We start from the raw sequence: 23,207 nt of genomic DNA on the forward strand, positions 1-23,207 counted from the left end.
ATCAATAGTCCATAATTCAAAAACTTAGTTATTAATTCTTCCAAACCTTTTCTGGCCTCCCATTTAATAGGATACTGTTTTTGTCTTACCGGTTTAGTTCCAGATTTTAGAACAACCTTCACTGGTTTTGCCAATTTAGACCAACCTGGAATTCCGCTAGCCCATACCAAGGGTATTACTGCGTCTTCTACTTCGGCAGGAATCTCTTCCTCCAGTTTTTGCATGCTCTGTAACATAAAAATTCTTGCTTCCACAGCTTTTGATTCAGGTATTAGTAGCTGCACCTCTCCATTCTTAAAGGTTATCTGTGCGTTCAACTTATTCAATAAATCCCTTCCCATCAAGGGTATGGGACATTCAGGCATATATAAAAATTGATGAGTCACCCATTGTTTTCCCAATTTAAATTTTAAGGGCTGCAAAAAGGGTCCATTCTCTCCTTTCCCTGTAGCACCAATAACGCTTACAGTTTCATGGCTAAAGTTTCCTTTGCAAGTATTAAGTACAGAGTAAGTGGCTCCTGTATCAACTAAAAATTCTACTTCAGCATTTCCCAGCCTCAGTGTAACCAGGGGTTCGGCTGGGGATGATTCCCCTGGTCCCCTTCAGGATTCATCGTTTAATGTCATTAGCTTAATGGCTTGCAGGGCTGGGTCTAAGTTCCCAGCCTGGGGACATTCCCTTTTCCAATGCCCCCTTTCTTTGCAGATTGCGCACTGATCTTTCGCAAGACGGGCTTGCACTAAAGGAGGTGATTTTCCCTTTCCCCTAACTCTTCTCATGCTTTGGTACCCGCCCCCCCCCCCGGTGCCTTCCCTTTCTCTATAGGCTCCTCCAAGAGCCCTGGTTAAAGCAACAATCAATCATCTCCTTTCTCTTAGGTATTCCCTTCGAATCTGTCGCATCTCTTTTTCCTTTTCCCTATTATTAAAAGCTGTCCATGCCACTTCTAACATTTTCCCTAGATCTCTTGAATCTGCCCCTTCTAATTTCTGAAGTTTCTTTCTTATGTCTGGGGCTGACTGTCCCATAAAAATTGAAGTTAACTGCTGGGCTTCCTCTGGTTTTTCAGGATCCAGGTTGGTGTATTTCCTGGCAGTAGCCTTTAATCGTTCCATAAAAGCAGACGGGGATTCATTTGGCTCTTGTCTGACCTCATATAGCTTAGACCAATTAATCACTTTTGGCATGGCGTGTTTTATGCCAAACATTATCTATCTATCTCTGATATCTTGTTAAAAGTCCCCGGGGTCCCGGCTGGTTAGGATCCCACTCTGGGTCTGCAGCAGGAAAATTCTGGTCTGTTGTTCCCTGCAAACCCCCACCAGCAAGTGCTCCTTCCGCCTGTTTCCGAGCAGTGTTTAATACCATCTTCTTTTCAGTACTATTCAGCAGTGTGTTTAATATTACCTGTAAATCATTCCAATCTGGGTCCTGAGTCCTAATTATAGTTTCAAACACTCTAGCCACTCTCTCTGGATCCTCTCTATAGCTCCCTGCTCTTTCCTTCCAGGACCTTAACTCTGTTATTGAAAAAGGTACTTTAACTGTTACTGTTCCGTTATTTCCAACTGCCTGCCGAGGGGGAGCCTGTAAAACCTCCCCCGCTTCCCCTTGTCGTCCTCTTGTTCTCCCTGCAATCGGACTAAATCCTTCTGCCCCTCCAGCCCCACCGATATCCTCAAAATSCCCCCCCAACCTCTGTCGGGGAACAACCATCAATTCCAAATCTTCTTCCTCCTCCCGTTCACACTTTAAACACCTTTTTCGAATACTGCAAGCGTAACAACACCTTTTCAAGTTTCGACCCTTTCCCTCTTTCTCTAGTGCTGGTATCATTGGATGCCGTGGAATCATTCCACAATCTTTCTGCCATTCAGGGTGGTCCCTTAATGCAAAAAACAAATCTACATTCATTGCTTCATCCCATTTCCCCTCCCTCCAGCAAAACAACATTAATTGTAATATGGTATTGTAGTTCACAGTTCCATTCTTAGGCCATTTTTCCTGATTGTCTAAAGTATACACTGGCCACCAATGATTACAATATTCAATTAATTGCCTTTTTGTAAGTGTACCTCCTGAAGGACCTGCCACCTCCTTCCAATACCTTAAAATACATCCCAGAGGTGATTTCTTCAAGATCCCCCTGTCTTTCGATGCTTGGTTACCCATAACCACAAAATCCACAAAACAAAGTCCAATAACATTCCAAATGTCAAATTACCACAAATATCGAGCAATTCAGGACTCTAACCGGCCCTAGTGGGACCTTAACCCCCAATTGTGCACAAAATGCCAACCCGGATGTCCCACCGACTTTCGTCTAGCAGAACTATAACCTTACCTTCCCCTTGAGGTACCTCTGTAGCCCAACGCTGCAGGCCTTTCGCCTGGCCTTACAGGCAGGCAACCCAACCTTTTAAAGAAGGGAATGCCTTTACTTTCCCAGGGGTCTTGTTCAGAGCTCTTCGGTCCGGGGATCGGAGGTTCTCCCCGAGAATCCCTTGGTGCCGGCTGGAGGTCCTGCGATCCCACGGATCTGTCGARATTCAGAAGCAGAGTCCCATCTGGGGTGCCAAAACTGTCACCGAAATCGGGAGTAAAAAAACCTCCTTAACACCAATGTAGCATTAAGAAGCAGGCATTCTCTTTATTACAGCACTGGATGCACGGGGGATCGCTCCACCCAGCGTGCATGCCGTGTGTTGTATCAGCCAAAGTTTATATTGCTCTGTTACATACATATGCATTAAAWTTCCTGGAATGATTATACATATTCATTCTATTYCCTGGARCTAATTATCATATTTRCATAGTCATTACGCATGCAGTCTGAGTCTCCAAGGGGCTTCTGTGGGGGTCTCTGGTGGTCCCTAGTGGTTGCTGAAGAGGTGCCTCTTAGTGTCTTTCCATGAACTCTGAGCTCCTTTTCCATATATGGTCTCRGCTTGGCTCATCTCTTTGTTTGAGAAAGCTGTCTTGTTCCTTATCTTGGTTTCTGCTGGTTTATCTGCACTCCTTCAGGATGTACCAGTCACAGTTGTGAGAACTGTGTCCTTGGGTATATTCTTGTCTGAGGCCCCTGGTAACCGTTCCCCCCCATCTGAGACTTCTTGTCTGAGGCCTCTGGTAACAAAACCAAACTTTTGAAATACTTGAATCAGGGTTGTGCTTGGATCATTTGTGGGTATTGTTGTGGATTTGGAGCAAAGCAGACAGATATCTGATTTGATGGCAAAATTCAAGCTTGAATCTATACTATTTTTACTTGAACCCATACATGTACATTATTTGACATGGGGCAGCTGACTGTAATATATAAAATAGATTTGTGACAATAAATAAATGATTGTTATATGGCAGGTAGACATAAAGGTTTTATTTAAACATAAGCAACACAGGGCCGAACAAGATAAAATGCAGAGTCCTCCCTTAAAAAAAAAGGGGAAAAAAAAGTGTATTGTCTGAGACAGAAGAAGAGGAAAGGAGGCTGAGGACAATGCCATGTAGATAGCAACATGGAGAGAGGTTTTTGCATTAAGAATGATTACAGAGATGCGCAGGAGGCCATGATAAGACAAAGTTAAATGTGTGAAAGATTCTTAACTTCTGTCATCACTGAAAAATTTTCAGAGAATAGAGAAATTCACAGAATTGTAAATAAGGATGGGGAAATGTCAGTCAGTGAGAGAGGCTGGGATTGCTGGTGAGCTGGGGCTGATGCAAGTGAGAAGTGTTTATATACATCAAAAAGTGAGGCCTGCAGGCTCTACTGATAGAGTGAATTATTGTATCACGGAAAGCAAAGCCTTGGACAGGTCTGAGAATAAGCAGTTCGCTAGGAACCTGTAGTGTGACACTGTGGCATGTCTGTTTATAGATCATACAGATCACACAGGAAATACGACTGCAATTTTTACTTTTTACTTAAGAGTGATGAGAATGGTTCTAGATTATGGTTTCCCATTTTGGTTTACTCAAAAAGATACTGAACATTCTGGACAAAAGGTAGAAAAGAACCATAAAATCAAGCTGCTTAAATCTCTTTTAGCAAGGCTTTTTTTTCAAATTCTTGATTCAATGAGATTAGCTTATCAAAAGTTAAGATGTATGACTTGATTACAGGAGGCCTCCACAGAGAGGGAGTGCTTACTGAAGGCTTTTTGAATTCCTTTTGCTGCAAGATTAGGATCAATGGTGGAGACAGAAGCCAGACATGTTCAGATGTAAAATAAGGCATGCACAAAACAAGCAAAGTGATTAACTTCCCCAAAAGGAACGGCTCCTGGCTGTGATGGATTCTCCATCTCTCAATGCCTTCAAGTCGTAACTGTATGTCTTTCAGGAAGAAATCTTGTGGTTGGCTGAAGCTGATCTGGCTCTGTGTAGGAATATTTGGGTGAAATTTAAGGGCATGTGATATTCAGCCACTTGGACTAAATGATGTAATTGTCTCTTCTGCCTTTTAGGCTGTGTGAGTCACTGTGTTATCATTAGTAGACTGCTTCACTTCTAGGCCTTAATTTGCCAATTTATTTTAAAACAGAAGTATGCCTACCTCATTTGGCTGCTGTGATGCTTAATTGCCCATTATAAAGTACTTTAAGTTCCTTGGATAAATGGATCCACAGAAGTGCAGTGTGTTTGCATAGACACCAAAAGACTTCAGAATCTGTCTGTTCTGTGATTAGTTTCAGTGTCATGGTAAATTTGGACATGTTAATTAATTATTTTATTTTTTACAGGTATTGATATCCATTTTGTTCATGTAAAGCCTCCTCGCTTGCCTGAAGGCCGGTCTGCAAAGCCATTATTAATGGTTCATGGTTGGCCTGGCTCATTTTACGAGTTTTACAAAATTATCCCTCTTCTGACGGACCCCGCTAGCCACGGCCTCAGTGATGAACACATTTTTGAAGTCATTTGCCCATCTATCCCTGGCTATGGCTTCTCAGAAGCACCCCACAAAAAAGGTACGATGTGTGGGAAGAAGTTGAATTTTATACAGCCCTTGGTCTCACAGTGATAGAACAGCCCCTATTAGCAGAGCAATCCCTCCTGGTTCCTCTCGTTTTCCCAGTGTAGAAACGAAGAGCCTGTGTGTCCTGTGGAAAGAGGGAGGTAAGAGTGTGACTTCAGATGACACCATTAATTAGTTTCAGGAGCAACGTATAGATAATTTACAAAGGACTATAAAAAGTTAAGTGACAATTTGTGAACTGCAACTCATGACTCGGTGAATGGTATGCTGGTGAGCAGAGTAAACTTAAATTGTTACTGTTTCTTCTGGTTGTTTTGAATCTACATTCAACAGCTTTATACAAGGAGGTGAGAAGCAATAGTTGAAACAAATCAGTTCAGGTATCTACATGGCAGATTGCAGCCAGGTACCTGCTTGCTCTGTCTGTGCTCTGAAGTAGCCAAGCACAAGCTGCAGGAAATCTGAGCTCGGTAGTGTTTAAGGTGACACTGAGCTTAGTATCTAACTGTGTGTGTAGGTGAAGGATTTGTGGGGAGGGAGGAGAGGTTGGCTTTGCTTTTCTCTACTTCCACGGTTATGATTTGACAGTGTKATCCGTGTGTATTCTGGAAGTGGTCAGCATTTGGTGGAGGATTGTGTTACTAGTGGATGCTTCCAGCTATCATTAAGCTGAAACTGTGTGCTCATGGTTGACAAAACGGGAACACGTTCCCAGGGCGATGCTCAGAGCCACTGGTCACGCTCAGCTGGAGTACGACTGTGGTTAACAGGGAGACCAGCAACCCCTCAGTGGGGCAAGCGCATGGAGAACCGTTGGGGATAGGAGAACAGCGGTCTGTAATGAGCGCTGAACTTTCTCCTCCTGGTTTCTGCTCGTTCTCTAGACCTTACCTGGGTGTGACAAGGGCCTCAATAACCTGCCACTAGGAAGAGCGTGGCAAGCAGAATGGACAGAATGGACGTGTAGCTTCTTAGGAACTTGGCTATTGCCTTTACAGGGAGAATAAATGCTGCACATGCAGAAGCATAGCAGGAGTTAATGCAGTTTTTTTTTTGTTTTTTTTTTTAACAGACTTTAATTCTGTAAGCGCTGCTTCTGTCTTTTATGAATTGATGCTCAGACTGGGATTCAGTGAGTTCTACGCACAAGGTGGTGACTGGGGCTGGCTCATCTGCACCAATCTGGCCCAGATTGCTCCCAAGTGAGTACCCCTTTGGTACAGTGCTGGATGATTGGCATGCAAAGCTGTTTTATTCTTTAAATAGTAAAGCATTGCTCATGCACTTGAGAGTTCCTATCCAAGTCCTCATATGAGCACTGTGCAGTTTCTGTCTTCAGTGCTCGGTGTTAAGCAGCAATCCAGAACTGTATACTCTTCCTGGGTTTCTTCCAAAAAGACAACCAGTTGCGTAGTAGTTTTGTGATGGCCCCAGATCAGGTCTGGAGTGGGACAAGTATTTGTAGCAAAAGGAGGATTTGTGGCCTAGTGACGTGCTGATTACTGACAGTTGCCCCTTTGACTTGTTTTTCACATGAAAAGCCATACTAAAAAGTACAGCTAAGGCGATGAGCAATGATCTAATTATAGGATCAGAATTTAAGTTCGTCCATTTTGTTAATAACATTTTAAATTTAACAACTTTTGAGTCAGATTTTATTTTTGTTAATTTGTGTGGGGTTTTTCTGTTTTTGTTTTTAGCCATATGAAAGGCCTTCACTTAAATTTAGCCTCAGTTACAAAAGTGGGATTCACCCATGTGCTCTCCATTCTGCTGGGACGCTATCTTCCAGGGCTCTTCGGATTCCAGGATGAAGATGTTAAGCGGATGTTTCCCTTCTTGGAAAAAGGACTCTACAGGATCTTGAAGGAGTCTGGCTATGCTCACATACAGGCTACAAAGCCTGATACTGTTGGTAAAAAACAAAAAACAAAAAAACCCAACAACAACAAAACAAAAAAAACAAGAAACCTTCAAAGCTCAGAATACKTAGTCTGTTAATTTTAATTGTACTTTTCTGTTCTAGAAACAAAATACATTGCTTAAAATGTACAGAAAATCTTTTTTTTTTCCAATTGAAATAGGAAGGTTTGAGATTTTTAAAGGTATGCTCCTCTTCTATATGCAAATCAGAAAAGAATGCATATTTGTGTGTAGTGTTTAACTCATTTCTTGCATGCAGAAACGGTAAATCTGCACATCAAAACTGAGTATGTGGTCATGTGCCTGACAATCTCTAAATGCTGGTGACCTAATTTTCAGTTTTCATAAAGAAAATAGTTTATTTAATACTTTTCCACTTCACCAGGGACTGCAATTCCATTTCAAACACAGCTACACTGAGAACAAAGTATAATTTCTTCACAGAGAATGGACCACATTTAAATGATGGAACCTAAAAGAGGCTTTTAGCTGTTTCAGCATACAAGCTACATTGTTTATAGGGATAAGTAATACCTGAAGAGTAAATCAAATTTAGTTCTCTCTCATTGTTGGACAACTGATTGAAGAATACTGGATATAGCTTAGTTTAGTGCAGCAGCAATTCACTCACTGTGGATTAATTAAGAATACAGCTAAAGAAACTTTTTTCTTAGCACAGAAATGGGTATATTCTTAAAATGTGTATGCAAAATGATAACTAAATGGATTTTAAGTAATTTGGCTTGCTTTGAGTTGTGGTCTTTGAAAATTTCTAGTCTCTTAATTCCTTGTATGCTTCAAGAAAAGATGGGGAAGCTGTAGGTGACAGATGGCTAGACCCAGTTCTGCTCCTTTTGCTGTGGCTTTCTGGCTGATTCTTGTCCCTACCAGTCATCTGTGGTTTGTCAGAGCGGACTACGCAGACTGTGAACCAGCAGTAAGCYCATGTTTTGGGAGCTGAAGCAGGAGCAGTCCTGCAATTTTGAGGATGAAGAAGAGAGGAGCATGGCAGAAGTGAGGTTTCTGCAGGGAGAAAGACACTCTGCAGAAGGGAGCATACCGTAGGTGGGAGAATCAGGGCCAGGGAGGCTGCCAGCGCCTTCCTGAGGCTTCTGCTGGAAAGAGCCACCTTGCAAGAAAAGGGATATGACAGRGGAGCCACAGGCAATCAGTTAAAGAAGTCTCCTAAGTGTGGAAGTTGTCTCTGGCTTTTGGCTGATAGTATGCTCTTGATTGCTTCAGAGTTGGCTTTTGATCAAATTGGCTTCTGTGGATCTGATTTTATACTTATTCTCTGGGAAACTTGCATGGAGTGTGGGATCATTTTCGGTTGATTGAAAAGCCTTAGAATTTGCCTGTGTTAGAAGTGCCGTTAGGATCAGTGTCAGTTTTCCTATACGTAAACTGATGCACTCTTCCTCATTTCCTTCACAGTTATGAGAACTGGTTATTGCTTGTCTAGTTCTGCAGATCTGGAAGGTGTGCTAAATATAACTTTTTGTAACATTTGGTATTTCAGTTATAAATGTTAATTATTTGATAACTGGAACTCAATTACCATGTTTAACCTGTAATTATTAATGAAATTGAGCTAGCTATACTGTTAGGCACCATAGAGGGAGGGTTGGGATTGCATGGATGGGACTTCAAATACACACTGTTCTTCAGGAAGAGCTTTTTCTAAGCCAGAACTGAGCAGCTGGGACAGTTTATGGCCCCTGTATTTGACAGCACTAGGCTGTATTAGCAAAGTTCCAAGAGCAGGTGTGGTTCTTCTGTCCAAACAAAACAAACTATAAAAAGTATATTAAGCTTTGTTCCACAGTAAGGCAGTTGGCTATTTCTAATGCGCAAGATGGACCTTTTAATAAAGCCTTGCTCTTCCTTAATGACTTTCTAATAATCCCTAAAAAGGTTTTTCCATTAGATAATGAAGCAAATTTTCATGGTCTCTTCTTACATACGTAGGCGTGTGGAGTTTGGCCCTGTAATGCTGTTAATACATGACAACTTCCACATTAATGGAAGCAAATCTTACTTGGCACACCAAGCTTAATCTTATTAGTTTACCAAAAAAAAAAAAAAGCCAGCAGAAATCCAATACCCTTACATCACTTTAAAAAACATACAGTGTGAGCTAATATGGAGCCTCTTGATTCGCAGATACTATCAGTTTATGATTCAACAATAAACGGCTCTGACTTGTTCTAATACTTTTTTTTTTCTTTTAACACAACTGCTGGCACAGCTTTATAAAAAGTTACGTACCCTGTATTAAAATGGGCAGCTTCTAAAACAGTCTGAGGTCAATAGCAGGATATTCCAATTTTAGTTAAATTGTCCTCCTCTTTTTCAGGCTGTGGTTTGAATGACTCTCCTGTAGGACTGGCTGCGTACATCTTGGAGAAGTTTTCTACATGGACTGATCTGGAATTCCGTAATTTAGAGGACGGAGGACTAGAGAGGTAAGAAAACTTCCTCTTCTGCCATTTCGATGACATGATTAAGCCCCAAGTTGTAGTTAAATAAGCGTCTGTTTTGGCTATTCCTATCTTACAAGGAGCCTGTAGCGACCACAGATGATACACTGCTGTACTGCAAAATGCAGAGAAGCAAATAGGCTTTGAAGGCTGACCTCCATTCCCACCTTGATCTCCTAGAAGAGATATGTCCTGTAACTTCTGGGGATTAAAAAAACTGACTTAGGTGGAAGAATCTCATTTGGACAGAACAATGAAGATTTGGTTTACATTAAGAAGCTGGGAAATAAAACTCATGATTCATTTTAATACTGATGCTTAATTCTCTATGTACTTGCTTTAAATTAATCACTATTACTTCATCTACCTAATGTTTGCTAATGAAGTCACTCTTAGTTTGAGGCAGAAATCTGAGACTTTGATGTCCCCTTTGAAAACTGCTGAGGTACCTGACAGAAGTTGAACAGAGTCATGTTAGGAAAATGTCCAATGAATATTGTTTTGAATAGCATGTTTCCACTGCATACAGCTAATAATTTGGTATGAAACATGCATTATTTATGGAATATGTTGGTGAAGTTCCTGTGATGTCTCTATGGAAAGCTTATGGTAGCATTTGGGATTATGAATAATAAATGCCACAAGCTGTTCCATGCGCTCTTCTGCTCCTACCCACCCAGTCTAGGGACAGTATAGACAGCTATGCTGGAGCATAAGGCACTTGTTGGGGTCTGCCTTCCATGTGGAAGTTCAAATGTCACTTTCTAGTTTGTGTCTGCAAGTCTAATGTGCTTATTTGGCCACTGACACACTTACAAGAAAGGGGAAAGAAGTAGAAGTAATAATACATTTCATCTCTCAACTGTTTTCCTTATCAGTGAGTTATCTATTCAAATAATTTTGCTGTAACAATTTCTTCGTACAACCAAACCAAAGTCAAGACCTTGCCAAAGTAATATAAAATGGTGTTTAGTCTTAACTGAGCCATCTCTGGGCTGACCTTTTCAGGAAGTTTACCCTGGATGATCTTCTCACCAATATCATGATCTACTGGGTGTCAGGCTGCATAGTCTCCTCAATGCGCTTCTACAAAGAAAATTTGCAGAAGGGAATAGGCACACAGAAACATGAAAAGTAAGTAGTTTCTTTAAATATTTTGCCTTACTTAATCTTATGGTGGCTGACAGGTCTTTCTGCAAGTTTCTGAATGCTGAGCAAAAGCAATGCTGCGTCACGATGTTCCTTCGCAGGACAGGGCTCTTAGGCGATGTGCAGTGTTGTGCTTGGAAAACATGTTGGAACTTGGTAAGAATTGCAGAATGTCAGTAAGGAGCACTGACTAGAACAAGACTGCTTAAGGACTTCCCACTCATGGTTTATCCAAGTAAGGAAGAGCATGTGCAAGTAGTCCAGGATTTTATTTCAGGTATTAAGTTAGGCTGTGACTGATCCATGTATTCCAAGTTTAGTTTATGTAGGTCTGTTACTTTTCTGGAGACAGATTGCCTTTTTCCGTGAAGGATTTAAGTCCTGCTTTTTGGAACTTCAGTATACTAACTCTGCATCATCTGAAAGTCAAACTGATGTTCCTGCTGTGCAGGAACACTTACAGCAGCAGCTTGGTTGCGTATACTTGTGTCAGCTGGAGTATCAGTGAAGGCTTAAACCTGCTCTGAGGTATTTGCAGCCACAGCTCACTGCTGGGTATTTATTTAGCTGTGAAATGGTGCTCCCAAGAAGCTGACTCACTCAGTTCTTAAAGCTGTTGTGGCCGCACTGTAGGCAGTATCCCACTCCAATTCTGCCTACATGAGATGAGATATATGAACTTCTGCACACCTAGAGAGTCTCAAAGATCAATGTGAAGTTGGGTGCCTGGTTTTCAGACTTTCATGTAGATGTGCCCAACAACTTGTGTGTCTTTTAAAGTCTGCCACTTCTGACAATGCAGCTTACGTGTATGGGATATTTAGACCTTTTGTTACTCTGTTTATAACGAGCACAGATAGGTCTGCTTTATAAGATACTTTCTCCTCAAATCCAGTTGCTTCTCTCCACCTGCCAGTGTTCAGTGGAGTGCATTCATGCCAGTTGCAAGCAAGAGCTTTTGTCCATGGGTACTACTTTACAGGGTACTTTACCCTGTAAAGTGTCACATTTCAAAATGTTTTTTTGGGCCAGTCTGGATTTACTTTTTATTGCTTTTTTTTTTTCCCTCTCTTCCTCCCCTCCAATTGTTCTGACAGGCTTAACATGTTTTAGTTGTAATCTTCACTGTAAGTCTCTCTTACCAGCCCTTGTCAAATTATATGCTTTTCCCTCAATACATGACTCTTGAGCCCTGGATGCAGCATGAGGAAATTTGATACCCACCCCCTCCTACAGCTCTCTTCTCAACTTTCATACTTCTAACTCTCATGTCTTGAATCCCTTGCAAAGCTGTCTTAAACCTGTGCAAAAATTATGACTATTTATTTGATTTATTTTTTAAGGAACTGCAGTGTTGTCTAGTGTACAAATTTTGGATCCGAAAGTCAGCTTTTAATTGCCTAAACAGTGTGCCCCTGTGTTGAAGAACATCATTTCCAAGGGACTCTCCATTGCTTGCTGAATTAAGTGTTTGAAAGATAAAAACTATTTTCTTTTCTCTCAGGCTCACAGTACAAGTACCTACTGGCATTGCCTCCTTCCCTAATGAAATCATGCACACACCCCCGGCTTGGGCCCAGAAGAAATACACCAACATAGTCTCCTTCCATTACATGCCTCGAGGTGGCCACTTTGCAGCTTTGGAGGAACCAGAACTTCTTGCTGAAGATATTCTGCAATTTGTTGGAAAAGTAGAGAAACAGCAACTTTGGAGAAAGAAAGGAGAGGAACTCCCCTTAGGAACAGCAGGGGAATAGCATGTGCTAAGGCAAGTTTACTATAATCTATGTAATTAGATCTTATTCTTGACCAGATGTGAGAAAGGACAGCAAGAAGAATGCAATATAGCTAGATAAGATACTGCCTTTGGGCTGTACTGTTAGTTTTTTTCTAGTTCAGCTAGGCTAACAATGGAGCATGAAGGGCATTTGGTTATTTTTCTCCCTCAAGCACAGACTTCTAAAATCTGTTCTATAGTACTACTGGCTCATGCTTTGAAGTTGAAAAACAGTCCTTAAGACTAAATCATGCTCAGTTTAGTTGTTACGAAAGGCTTGTCTTCACTGCAGCAGTAAGCTTGAGCTGGCGGATGGACGAGATTCCACTGAAACAACGGGGAACAACCTAGCAAGACAGCTTGAATGAGTGCATTGGTTAACAACCGGCATTAATCTACAGAGCCTATTAAACTAGCCAGCTGGCTGCCTTGCTCTTCCAGCTGGTGCTGTTACACAGCTTCCTGACTGTGAGGAAGCTCAGCTCAGCTCCCCTGCGCTGGGCTGCTGGCACTGCAACTTGTGAGGAGCAGCGGGAGCAGCAGACGACCAGCTGAGACACGCAGGCTCCTGTAGCCCAGGCCAGAAGGAGGGGTTGGAGTAGGAGTGATTATAGCCCAAGCTACCTCTGCACTGAACTTGTGCTCGTAACAGCTAAAATCAAAGCTCTGGAAAGGCTCAAGGCACTATGGCTTTGCACTGCTTCTGCAGGGTATTGTAAACACCTCTTATAAAAGACAGAAAACTGAATTAACCTGAAATTAAAAGAAACTTGCATTAAAACTTTGAATAACACCTGTACATGTGTGTTTCTTTTAAACTTTTGAACAACTGAGATTTTACTTAGTGACAGCAGTTAGTTGTCAATTTAAAAATTACTCGATTCTTTTGCATGTTACAAAGGTCAGATTGAAGGCAAACTGCTCAAAGAAAATTGAATTTGAAGGGCTGTGTGTTTTTGCCAGCAACAGTCCCTAGTGTGTGTAGCTGAGCTTCAAACACTCTTAAACTATATCCAGATGACTGATTTCAGTATGGTTTTGTTCTCCAGTCACTTCTAATATACTTCCTTACCCCTGCAAGCACAGGGAAACATAATCCATCAATAACACTTGCATGGATTAGTATTATTTTACAATATTAATTGAAATGGAAGCTGTTAAATAGCARTCACTCTAGCACAGAGCCCTGCTCCATCCCACGGGGCTTTAGACTCAAGAATACAAATCAGTTTGTTTTGCAGAAGGGAAGCTGACACTGCTCCTGGGCACATTTGAATCATGGTGCTCCACTCAAAGCCACCAGATACACCATGACAGAAAATCATTAGGGCAGAGTGACTACAGACCACCACTGACCAATTTTTGAAGTAGAGATGAGAGCTCTCTACCTTGCCATGCCTCTTCTGTGTTCCTGTGCCAGCATGCTAGCAAAGTACAGAAGCTCTCAGGTCTCCCAAAATGATTTGACTGCAATGTTGTCTTAGACCTTCAAGCTGAACATGAATGCTTTAAGACAGCTGAGTGCTGACTGCCTCCAGGTTGGTAGTGAGCACTAACTCTGCATTTACTTTTAACTGCTTTCATCAGTCAGAATTTCTGTGTTCTCACTTGCAAAATATTTTGTGGTTTAGGCCAGTCTGTTCTGAGTAGACAGAAAGAAAATGCAGAATTATTCACTTGGTCTAAAAGACATTTTTTCTCCTGGAGAAGACCATCTCTGAACTTGTTTCAGGGTCAATATGAAGAAAGTTGTTTATTCAGGGAAAATCGGGTCACCTCTGAGAGTGGCAGCTGTTTGCAGGCACAACTGCGCTCCCTCTTGCACAAGTCCTTGATTGCTGGCCATTTGTTTTTGCCTAGCTTCTGTCCCCTGTGCATCCTCATGTTTCAGAGCTGGAGGTCATCCTCTCATCTTTAATGCACATGCAGACATCTGCTGTGGTGCTAGGGAGCAGTGCCATATACTAATATAAATGAATACTTCCCTAGGGACTCTTCAGTCACAACACAGATAAAGTAAGTGGGAAGGAAGTTTGCTATTTGATACCTGCCAAACCGATTTTCAGATGCAAGTAGAAGGCTCAAAGCATTTTCTATCCCCGTTCTGGAGCAGATCTCCTTGCAAGGGCCCAGTCTCGGTGAAAGGAAGCATGTCGGGACTGTGTTTAGCATTCTTGCATTACAGCAGCCTGTCCAGGCCCAGTCACCAGTGAGAGCTGGTGAAAGAACAACCACCCTTAGAAACTTTCTATTTTTAAACATGCCTCATAGTGCTCAGCAATTTGAGACAAGGATAATAAAGACAGTAAGTGCGCATGTCTTTGCTCCATTCTGCACACCAGGTAAGCACACTTCAGCCTCCTACACACAAGCTGTCCGCACTGTCAAGTTTTACTTAGTGCAAAAAAATAGGGGCCGAGACACTAAATACAGCATGAAAATGGGCTTGATTAGCCACTGTCTGAAGAAATCTGGACGTAAAAGTTGTAGGCTTTAGAAGCTTAAAAATGGTAAGTAAACATCTGCTATAGCAAATAGCAAAGGTTCTTCTGAATTCTGATATCATGGTTCTCAAACCTCAATCCTACAGCTATCAGCAGCTGTTTTTCATCACCTGCTCTCTACACCTATATACAAAGATTCAATGACCAGTGAATCCTATGACAATCTGTAAGAATGTAAAAGTCAGCTAGCTATGTGCCAGCCATAAGGCTGGACATCAGTTCCCCTCCTTTTTTTCCAAAGTAATCATCTGTTTTTAGTGATATGTAGCCAATCCCACTGCCTATAGTGTAGGGTTTAATACTAATGAAGTGTTTTGTAGGCTAATGATGGTATCTGCATCTCCTCCTGCAGGGATGAAGTCTCCCATGAGCCTAAGATTGGAATTTGATAATCACCTTGAGTGAATCCAGACTCACTTCTGATATATTCCAGTATTGACCAGTGGGCAATTATTTGGTACAGTACTGCTCCAGTGAACAGTGCAAAAATAAAAGCTAGTTAATCAAAAATAGTTTTAACATCTCTTTTAGCAGACAACCATGCATACCAGATTGTTACAATAGTAATAAGTAGTAAGAAAGGACTCCCCACTTTGCTATATTCTGTCTTACACAAGTGAGCCAGTTGAGTACCTGCTGTTCAGACCATAAGTTTCTACTAACAAGGCCAAATGCTCTGCTGTTAGGCTGGCTGAGCTGTTTCTTGGGAACGACGTTCTTTGGAGTAGTAACTGCGGCCTTCACGAGAACCCAGAACCTCATGACGCTTCAGTGCTCAAAGTATTTGATATTGCTCAAGAGCCATTTCTTGACCTAAGTCCCTGTAAAAAGAAATTGCTGTCCTAAAAGCCATTCCTCCTTAAGTTGCTCCAAAACAGGCTTTTCTGCTGCACTGAAAACAGAAGTAGCTGACCTTAACCATGGTTTTTAATTAGCCAGTTACAGCCCACGAAGAGTCAGGGTAAAGGTTCAAAACCACAGAGATGCCACTGAAAATAAATAGAATTTATACCTCCTCTCCCTCCGCCCCTTCCTCAACTGAAGTGCTGTGGAGAGTATCTGCTTCTGGTATGGAAAAATCACTAGTAAAAATCATCATCTTCTCATACAACTCCAGCAAAATTAACTCCCACTATACCCAAATTTGATTGCCTGATTTTCAAACTACAGCCCTTAAAGTCCTGAAAATCCAAGCCTCTAAATGCAGCCTTTGGAAACCTTATTTAACTAAAGAAGACTTTGAGTATATTTAAAAAAAGCAAGCAAACAAACAAACAAACCAAACACCCCCTCAGGCATTACTTAGATTAGGAGTTAAAAATAACATGACTAGAAAACACTTTTTACACCAGAAAAGAAATTAAACCCTCATTTAGTGAAAAGTAGAATCTCACTTAAGTCTAGCATCCCAGCTAGATCTYGATCCATAGTGGAGACTTCTCATGCCCACTGAGTCAGCAAGCACTGCTTGGAGCAGGAATCGACCCATTCAAGCCAGACAATCGGAGGTGCATTCTGTCTTACAGCAGGTGCGATATATAAAGTGCATTACATGAAGATACATTTTTTTCTGAAAGAGTTTGGAATGGAAAGGCCCTGCTGGGTGCTGTAGGAAGAGACAAGAATAAATCCATATTGATTTCAAGCTTGCTTATTTTAAAACACTGAGAAATGATGCCACTTGTTTTACTTGCTGTAATAGCACTTTAAAGAACATAACTCACACTAAACCCATCTTGCTTAGGATTAGTTTTCTTACATGGAAGAAATATCCTTGCAGTGCCAGACAGCCCTGATGGTGTTATGCCAACGCTGCTAGGAGAATTAGCCCCATTACAATTGTCAGTTGTCTTCTGGAGACTGGTATTTATAAACTGATCTGCGCTGAGTGACAGCTCTTTCCCCTTGCTAGATGTAGTCCAAACTCTAGTCTTTAAAATGCCTTCCTGACTGGATTTTAAGATGTTAAGAACGGTGCTCATGCTCTCCCTGTGTTTCAAAATTGAACGTCTGCCATTTTGAGAACAGGAGGAACAATACATGAGATTTTCCTATTTAAATGCTGAATTTCCAGCTTCTTAAATGAAAGATAATCCCCCTCTGCAGCAATGGTTCAAACCACTGCAGACGATCAATGCAGAAGCAGCACTGCACCAAGAAGGGGTGCCCAGAAACACGAGAGGACAAAACCACATCTGACCACCCAGCTTCTGGGTCAAAGACACCAAGACAAAAGACTCKGCTGTACTTGAAGACTGCCTCAGGGATGTTTCTGGAGCACAGAAGATGTGCAAGGAGGGGAGCACAGCCCGTGCTGCCTGTCCCAGCAGCTGTGAGGGGCCGGGCCTCCTGCCTGCGAAGCCCAGCGAGGGGGCTGGYGCTGGGGCAGCCCCGGCTGCCTGTCCCTCTCCGCAGCAGCAGCTGCAGCCTGCYGGGGTGGCAGGACAGAAAGCCTCGGTCCACGAGGCTCTTTGTCCTGCTCTTGCCCCACCGCCCCATGGCGCCTCGGGCAGCGCCGGGCCCTGGAGGCAGGTGAAGGCAAAGAGAAGCCGCCCCACAGCTCTGAAATTCCTCCCAGTCCCTGGCTGCCCCCGCTGGCATCCCCTCTGCATCCAAGGCAAAACTGGCTTTTGCCCGTCCTGCTGATACTGGCTGCCAGGTAAACATCCCGCCCTTGCTTCACAACACAATCCGCTTCCTATTGCCTCATTCCTCGTTCTCCGCTGCGCAACAGGCTGTGGAGGCGTTGCGCACCTGGGTATTCAGATAAGCGAAGGAAACATCTTCCTTTGCAGAGGGACCCGAAAGGCCTCGCGCAGCTAACGTTCCTCCCGTCTTCTGGACRGCAGCCCTCACTCAGTGCGGTCTCCTGAGCGAGATGCTCAGGCTGCAGCTCTGCTCCTAAGCAGTCCCATCCACTCCTGGACTACAGCCAGCCTCGCCTTGTAGGATCTCTGCTCAGAGCGCGTCTATTAACCTTTCAACTTCCTCCAAATGGATGAAGTTTAAGGAGAACTTTTTTCCCCCCCCTCAACAGTTATTAAGCTGTTTTGGAACCAAGCCTGCATCGTTGGGGTGGTTTTATATGAAAATATAGTTGTATCTCTTGAGGTCTAGGAACTCTCTTGTGCAGTCTCATGGGAACAGAAGTCCACCCCTGCATTTTTGTCTCACTGATTATTTTTTTTTCCCCCCCCTGCATCACCCCACATCTTTTGTGGCTGGTAGAGCCTTTTGCAGCGATTGGAAGACATTCTTAATGTTTCAGGGAAACCTGAGACAAAGAGGGATTAAGTAATCCGCCAAAAGATCTCACACCAGCTGAGCAGCAGAACACATTGCGGAACACAGATATGATTAATTCTCCTAACCGCATCACTTCATCTCTTTTTCCTTCTTAAGCTAAGCAGCAGAAACTATTGCTTAAATGATTCTTCCTAAATACTAATCAGTGCACAACTGATTTATTTCTCATTTTTTGCCCTTTTCTTCCCACTGCATAAGCAGATTCTGATTTCTGGTCCCTTGAGACTGGAATGATTTTTTTCTGTCTTAAGAGTAATTTGAAAACCATAGACATCAAAAATAGAGCAGAATAAGAAAAGCTTAGTCCATTCTCTAAAGCAAAAACTCTGTCATAAAAAAAATCCTATGCATGCAACTTACAAATTCTTTAAATCACTTCCTTTTCCATTTTCCTCTGTGGAGACAGCTACTAGTTTTATTTCTCTGTGTCTACAGATTAAAAAAAAAAAAAAATCAATATACTGCTGATTTGCCTTAGGCAATTTTTTTTTTAATAATGATTTTAGAATTCAAAGTAAGTTTTGACATGGAACATATTCACTTGAAGAAAAGCAAGTCGGTGCTTTACATTTCAGGAGAGCAGGCTGTAATAAAGCTGATCAAGCAGGAAAGCCAAATCTTCTAAAACAACTCTAAATGCATGGAAAAGATTTTCATATGGAAGGAAGAGGAACTGTTTGCAAAAATGCATTTATCTTACATTCTTTCCGCTCTCAGAAACATTTGAGAGGCAAAACAAATAGCTACCTTTTAAAACTAATCACTAACTTTCTTCACAAACCTTCGCCTTTTCTCTTTTGTCTCGCTACATAAAAATGGGAGTTCCACAACAACCAAGATACAACTCAATACAAGAGTAACAGTATAAGCCAGCAACAAATTCTGGCTCTGTTTTCAGCAATACCCTGAGAATAGTGATTGCCAATAACTATTAACCAGCACTTAATTAACTACTGAGTTTAGAAACAGACGTGAAAACTTCCCTCTCCCCTTCTGAGCTATCTACAGTCCCACCCATTCCCACTGAAATATCATGCACAGATTTAGTCCAGACAGGTCAGGGGTATCAGATCTTGAAACCACTGTCCTGTGACTTCTCAGAAAAGCTATTTTAGTTCAAGATCTAAACATAATCTTGAGTTTACAATCAAGAAGGAAGATAAGAATGTTTTAAAGGCCCTAAAATCACATATTTGTCACATCCTAGGTAGATGATAAGATGGATAAAGCTCTGGACTGCTGAGGACCACAAACTTGACATCAGTAGATGCTGCCAACCCAACTTTAGGGAGATGACAACTAAGAACCTGAGAACTTGGGTTGTTTTAGACATTTTCACAAACAAATATCAGGTACTGAACCTTTTGAATATCTGTCCTGCAGCAGGTCAGTCAAGGTCTCAGGAGGGCTATGGCAAAATGAATATAATCTCCATCTGGCAGGCAAAACTGCTATCACAGCTATCAAAAACTATCCAGCTATCCCTAGTTCTGGACATTTCCAAATCAGAACTTTAATGGAAAGAGAACTCTATCCAAAATTGAACTTGGAAACATATTTAGTTYATTAAGTCAGTGAAATCCTTACCTAATGCCACAGAACATTATTTTTCACTAACCATAAAAGTTGGTCTTGAGGTGGGAATTTCATCCATTCAGATCTGGGAAGATCAGGTACATGCTATACCAGAACTTCCTTAGGAAGGCAGGAAAAAAGCTGCTGCAGAAGAGAATCAGTCGTCTTCCAGGAAAGCAACAGTGCTTGGTATCAGCCAGGAATCCAGAGTCACCGTACTGGGGATTGCAGGCTCCTGCCTGGAAGAGATTAGTAATGGAGACGCATTGAATAGGGAGAAGCAGTTTCATATACCATACCAGTTAATTCATGGGGGCCCATTCTTTGTTTCAGCAAAAGAATTAAAAGCTAATTATGGTATATGCAATAGAAAGACAGGTGATGTTGATTCACATCTTCTCCAAACAGTAAATGCTTACAGTCTGTAACCGACATCGAACAAATCAAGATAATTCAGGAACTCCATATCTGAGCGGAAGATGCACTTGCAGCTCAGATGCTATGACCTACCAATTGGATGTCAGATATAAAGCAAGAGCCAGGAGATAATGCAAGAGCTGGAAAATTAGAGGGAAGAACGTTCTATTATAATGACCCAGCAGATAATTTTCAGTGCCTCTGCCTTCAGTCATTTCCTTCCTGGTTTGATCTGGCAGACAGCTGTCCTCAGAGCAGAAAAAACAAAGTTCTCTAACTCTGAAATATCTGAAACAGGCACTTGCAGCTGTTACAGACAGGTGACAAGCAGAAACACTCCAAAAGTCCTGTCCAGATTAGACAGAGAAGGAATCTGTGGGGCCACTTGAGAAATACGGACATATGTCCTCTTAGAAAGTTATGGCCCTTGCTGCCATACAGAATTAAAAAWGTACATTTCCTTACATTGTTGCAGTTTGGAGACAATAAACTGGGTCTTTTCTCTGCACTCAAAGGACTTACGTTCATTTTGGTGGCAGAAAGACATCCCTCCTCCCCAAATTTTCCTGTGCTTTTCACCTCATTTTGCAAAGAGCCCAGAGAACAAGCATCTGTGATCTTCTGATGCTCCTAGGACAACTCTACCTTCTTGAAGAGCATAAAAGTGAAATGTTTCAGACTCCGATATATGAACCATTTGTAGATTATGTGTGAGAAAGCTTTCAGTTGTGCTGTTAATATCTATGGGTAAGCAGAGCTGGGAACTGGATTTCTGTACAGAGATGGGCTAGCGCTACATTGAATCATGTAGAAACTTAGCAGGGACAGAGCTYCACTTTTGGCTCGGGACATGGCAAAAGCCCAGAGGAAGGCAAGGCAGGAATGTGTGCCTCTAATGCAAATGAGAAATTGCCACCTTTGTTTGGGTGTTGAGGATGTGTGGTAATAGGGCAGAAGGTGAACCAGGCACAGCTGCTTCTGTATGAATGCCCAGATTGGCACAGAGCTAGGCAATATCTAAACAAGCTAATTTTTTTGGAGTCTCAGCATACCATGCAGCATTTTCTTCTCTATGGAAGAAATTTAGCCTTTGCAGAACTGCACTAAATTGTACGAATATCACATGGGCTCTGTTCTTCAACTTTTAAGAGATTGTGTCCTTGGTTGTGTCGTGTGGGATCCTATCACAGGCCACTTTGTAGGGCTTACTCACATTTGAATGTCAGACTTGCCTAGGATTCACGTTCCATGGGAACGGCGCTGTTCCAAGAGGCGGCGGCTGCTAGAGCGTAAGGACTTAGCAAGACTCGAGGGGAAGGGAAGGAGGGGTGTTGTTCCAACTGAGCGATGCAAGGAAAGCAGCAGGCGCTGGATCTCAGCAGATATGGCTTCTGGGAGCTACGATCAGCARCTCCAGCTGGGCCATTTGCTTAGGCTTCCTGCCAAAAGATTTATAAAAAGCATGGTGAAGAATGTGCAATGGCTTTAAATATGAATTTCAAATACAGCGCAGCCAATATCCACATTTGTTGAGGCTTCCATCCCTCAGCTTTTCTCTAAGGCTCAGTGAGGAATGCAAGGAGTTTCTCCTGCTGATCTAATTTTATCCTCTCTGAGACATTCACCAGCATGAAAGAATGAACTAGAGACAGTGCAGTTTCTTAATTACTTCCAGCTCTGAGCCAGAGAGACCCAGAGGATACTAGGCAAGCAAGCACAACAGAGCAAAGCTGATAGACCAGGCTTTACTTTGTGTGCTGCTAGACACAGAGGTCTTGTGATAATTTACTATCAGATGATCCCAGCCTTTACCCAAACAGGGTGTGAGTACACCAGATCATGCCCTAATATTATAAATACTAACGGCTGTGAGTTTAACTCCAGCCGAGCCCAGTRGTGTACTAGAGTAGCTGCTACACGATAGGTGAAATATGCAGGTGGTTTCCACATCAGACACGTTAACTACCTCTACAATACCAGCAGTGACTATTTAGCAAGATACAACTTTTCATTACCTAATAGGTTTTCCATATTCTACTATCTGAAGCACGTTAGCATGACTAGAGGTGGGTTTATTCAAGTTCACTGAAGAGTCAGCCCTGTTACTGCTGCTGTCCATACTGAATTTATGTCAGCAATAAGGAGTTTCATTACCAAGGCTCAGCAGCCTTCCAAGCACCAAGCAGACAAGTACAAAAAGGAAATCCAATAACAGAAAGAGTTTTTGTCCTTGATGCAACATATGAACCTCACAGTGGCCACTTGTTCAAAAAAGTAAGTTATGCCACAGAACTTAAAAACCCCTCAGTGCCAGCACTGTAACCAGGTCAAGTGTGGTAGCTGAACCATTTATTTGCTTCCTCAATTAGTACACTAAGAAGTGCCCACTGCTCCTGCAGATGCCTGCACAAGATGGGGTACTGCAGCTCAGAGTGAATTACAACAGTCACATATTTCTGATCTAATTAATACAGCAGGAGGCTCTGTCTCTTCCTCCTGTTCTCACAGCCATACGAAATATTCTGACAAGTAAAAACGTAGAGTCCATTGTGTTTCTTTTTGCCTTGAGTCCCAATCTTAAATGGCAATTTGTATTCAAGGTACACACCACCTCTAATAATACCACGATTGTGGTGGTATTAGAGAACACTATTAAACAGCAACTCTAAAGTGACCGTATAAGGAAGCCTGACAATGATCCATGCCCCCACTAGACAAAACTAGTCTCCTCACTTATCTTTTCAGARCCAGGAGTTTTGTGCACCTTCAGCTAAAAGGACGGTCTTGTCATTACGATTATCAGAGCTCTGCAGGGGCCGTCTTGTATCAGGGCAGGTCTCCTCCCTCGACGTTCTCAGCATTCATGCAGAAGGCCGGGCTCCGGAAGCTGGAGGCAATCCTACAAGACACTGAACATCTGCACACGCTTATCTGTGGCACCAATGGTCAATCTTAAGATGTTGCTGCTTCACAAACAAGCTAATGAAGTAGCTTACAAACAGACAGAGGGCTAGAGAGGGCAAAACCCTCTCCTACTCAAAGGTCAGCAAGATTCACCCCCTTGAGAAATGTAAAAGTGTTCAAATCTCTCA

The 23,207-nt window shown here is 42.2% G+C and overlaps 1 protein-coding gene and 1 long non-coding RNA gene across 9 annotated transcripts in view; one reads left to right on the forward strand and one right to left on the reverse strand.

Annotated features, from left to right (window-relative positions):
- Positions 1 to 13,106, forward strand: part of EPHX1 (epoxide hydrolase 1) — a 46,126-nt gene extending 33,020 nt beyond the window's left edge. For all 8 annotated transcript variants that reach the window (XM_026060399.1, XM_026060397.1, XM_026060394.1 and 5 more), the window contains 6 exons: positions 4,749 to 4,976; positions 6,057 to 6,186; positions 6,685 to 6,899; positions 9,264 to 9,372; positions 10,396 to 10,521; positions 12,041 to 13,106. In XM_026060399.1, the coding sequence (XP_025916184.1) occupies positions 4,749 to 4,976; positions 6,057 to 6,186; positions 6,685 to 6,899; positions 9,264 to 9,372; positions 10,396 to 10,521; positions 12,041 to 12,293 (1,061 nt within the window). In that variant the 3' untranslated portion in view covers positions 12,294 to 13,106. The remainder of the gene's footprint in view (positions 1 to 4,748; positions 4,977 to 6,056; positions 6,187 to 6,684; positions 6,900 to 9,263; positions 9,373 to 10,395; positions 10,522 to 12,040) is intronic.
- Positions 13,107 to 18,650: 5,544 nt separating this feature from the next.
- LOC112963399 lies at positions 18,651 to 22,966 on the reverse strand. The gene is made up of 3 exons (XR_003252583.1): positions 22,880 to 22,966; positions 21,329 to 21,554; positions 18,651 to 19,937 (listed from the first exon to the last, which is right to left on the reverse strand). It is a non-coding gene; the product is annotated as an uncharacterized LOC112963399 (long non-coding RNA).
- Positions 22,967 to 23,207: the final 241 nt, after the last annotated feature.

Source organism: Apteryx rowi, unplaced genomic scaffold, assembly GCF_003343035.1.
Source record: "Apteryx rowi isolate R43461 unplaced genomic scaffold, aptRow1 scaffold_169, whole genome shotgun sequence".
Taxonomy (NCBI): Eukaryota; Metazoa; Chordata; class Aves; order Apterygiformes; family Apterygidae; genus Apteryx; species Apteryx rowi.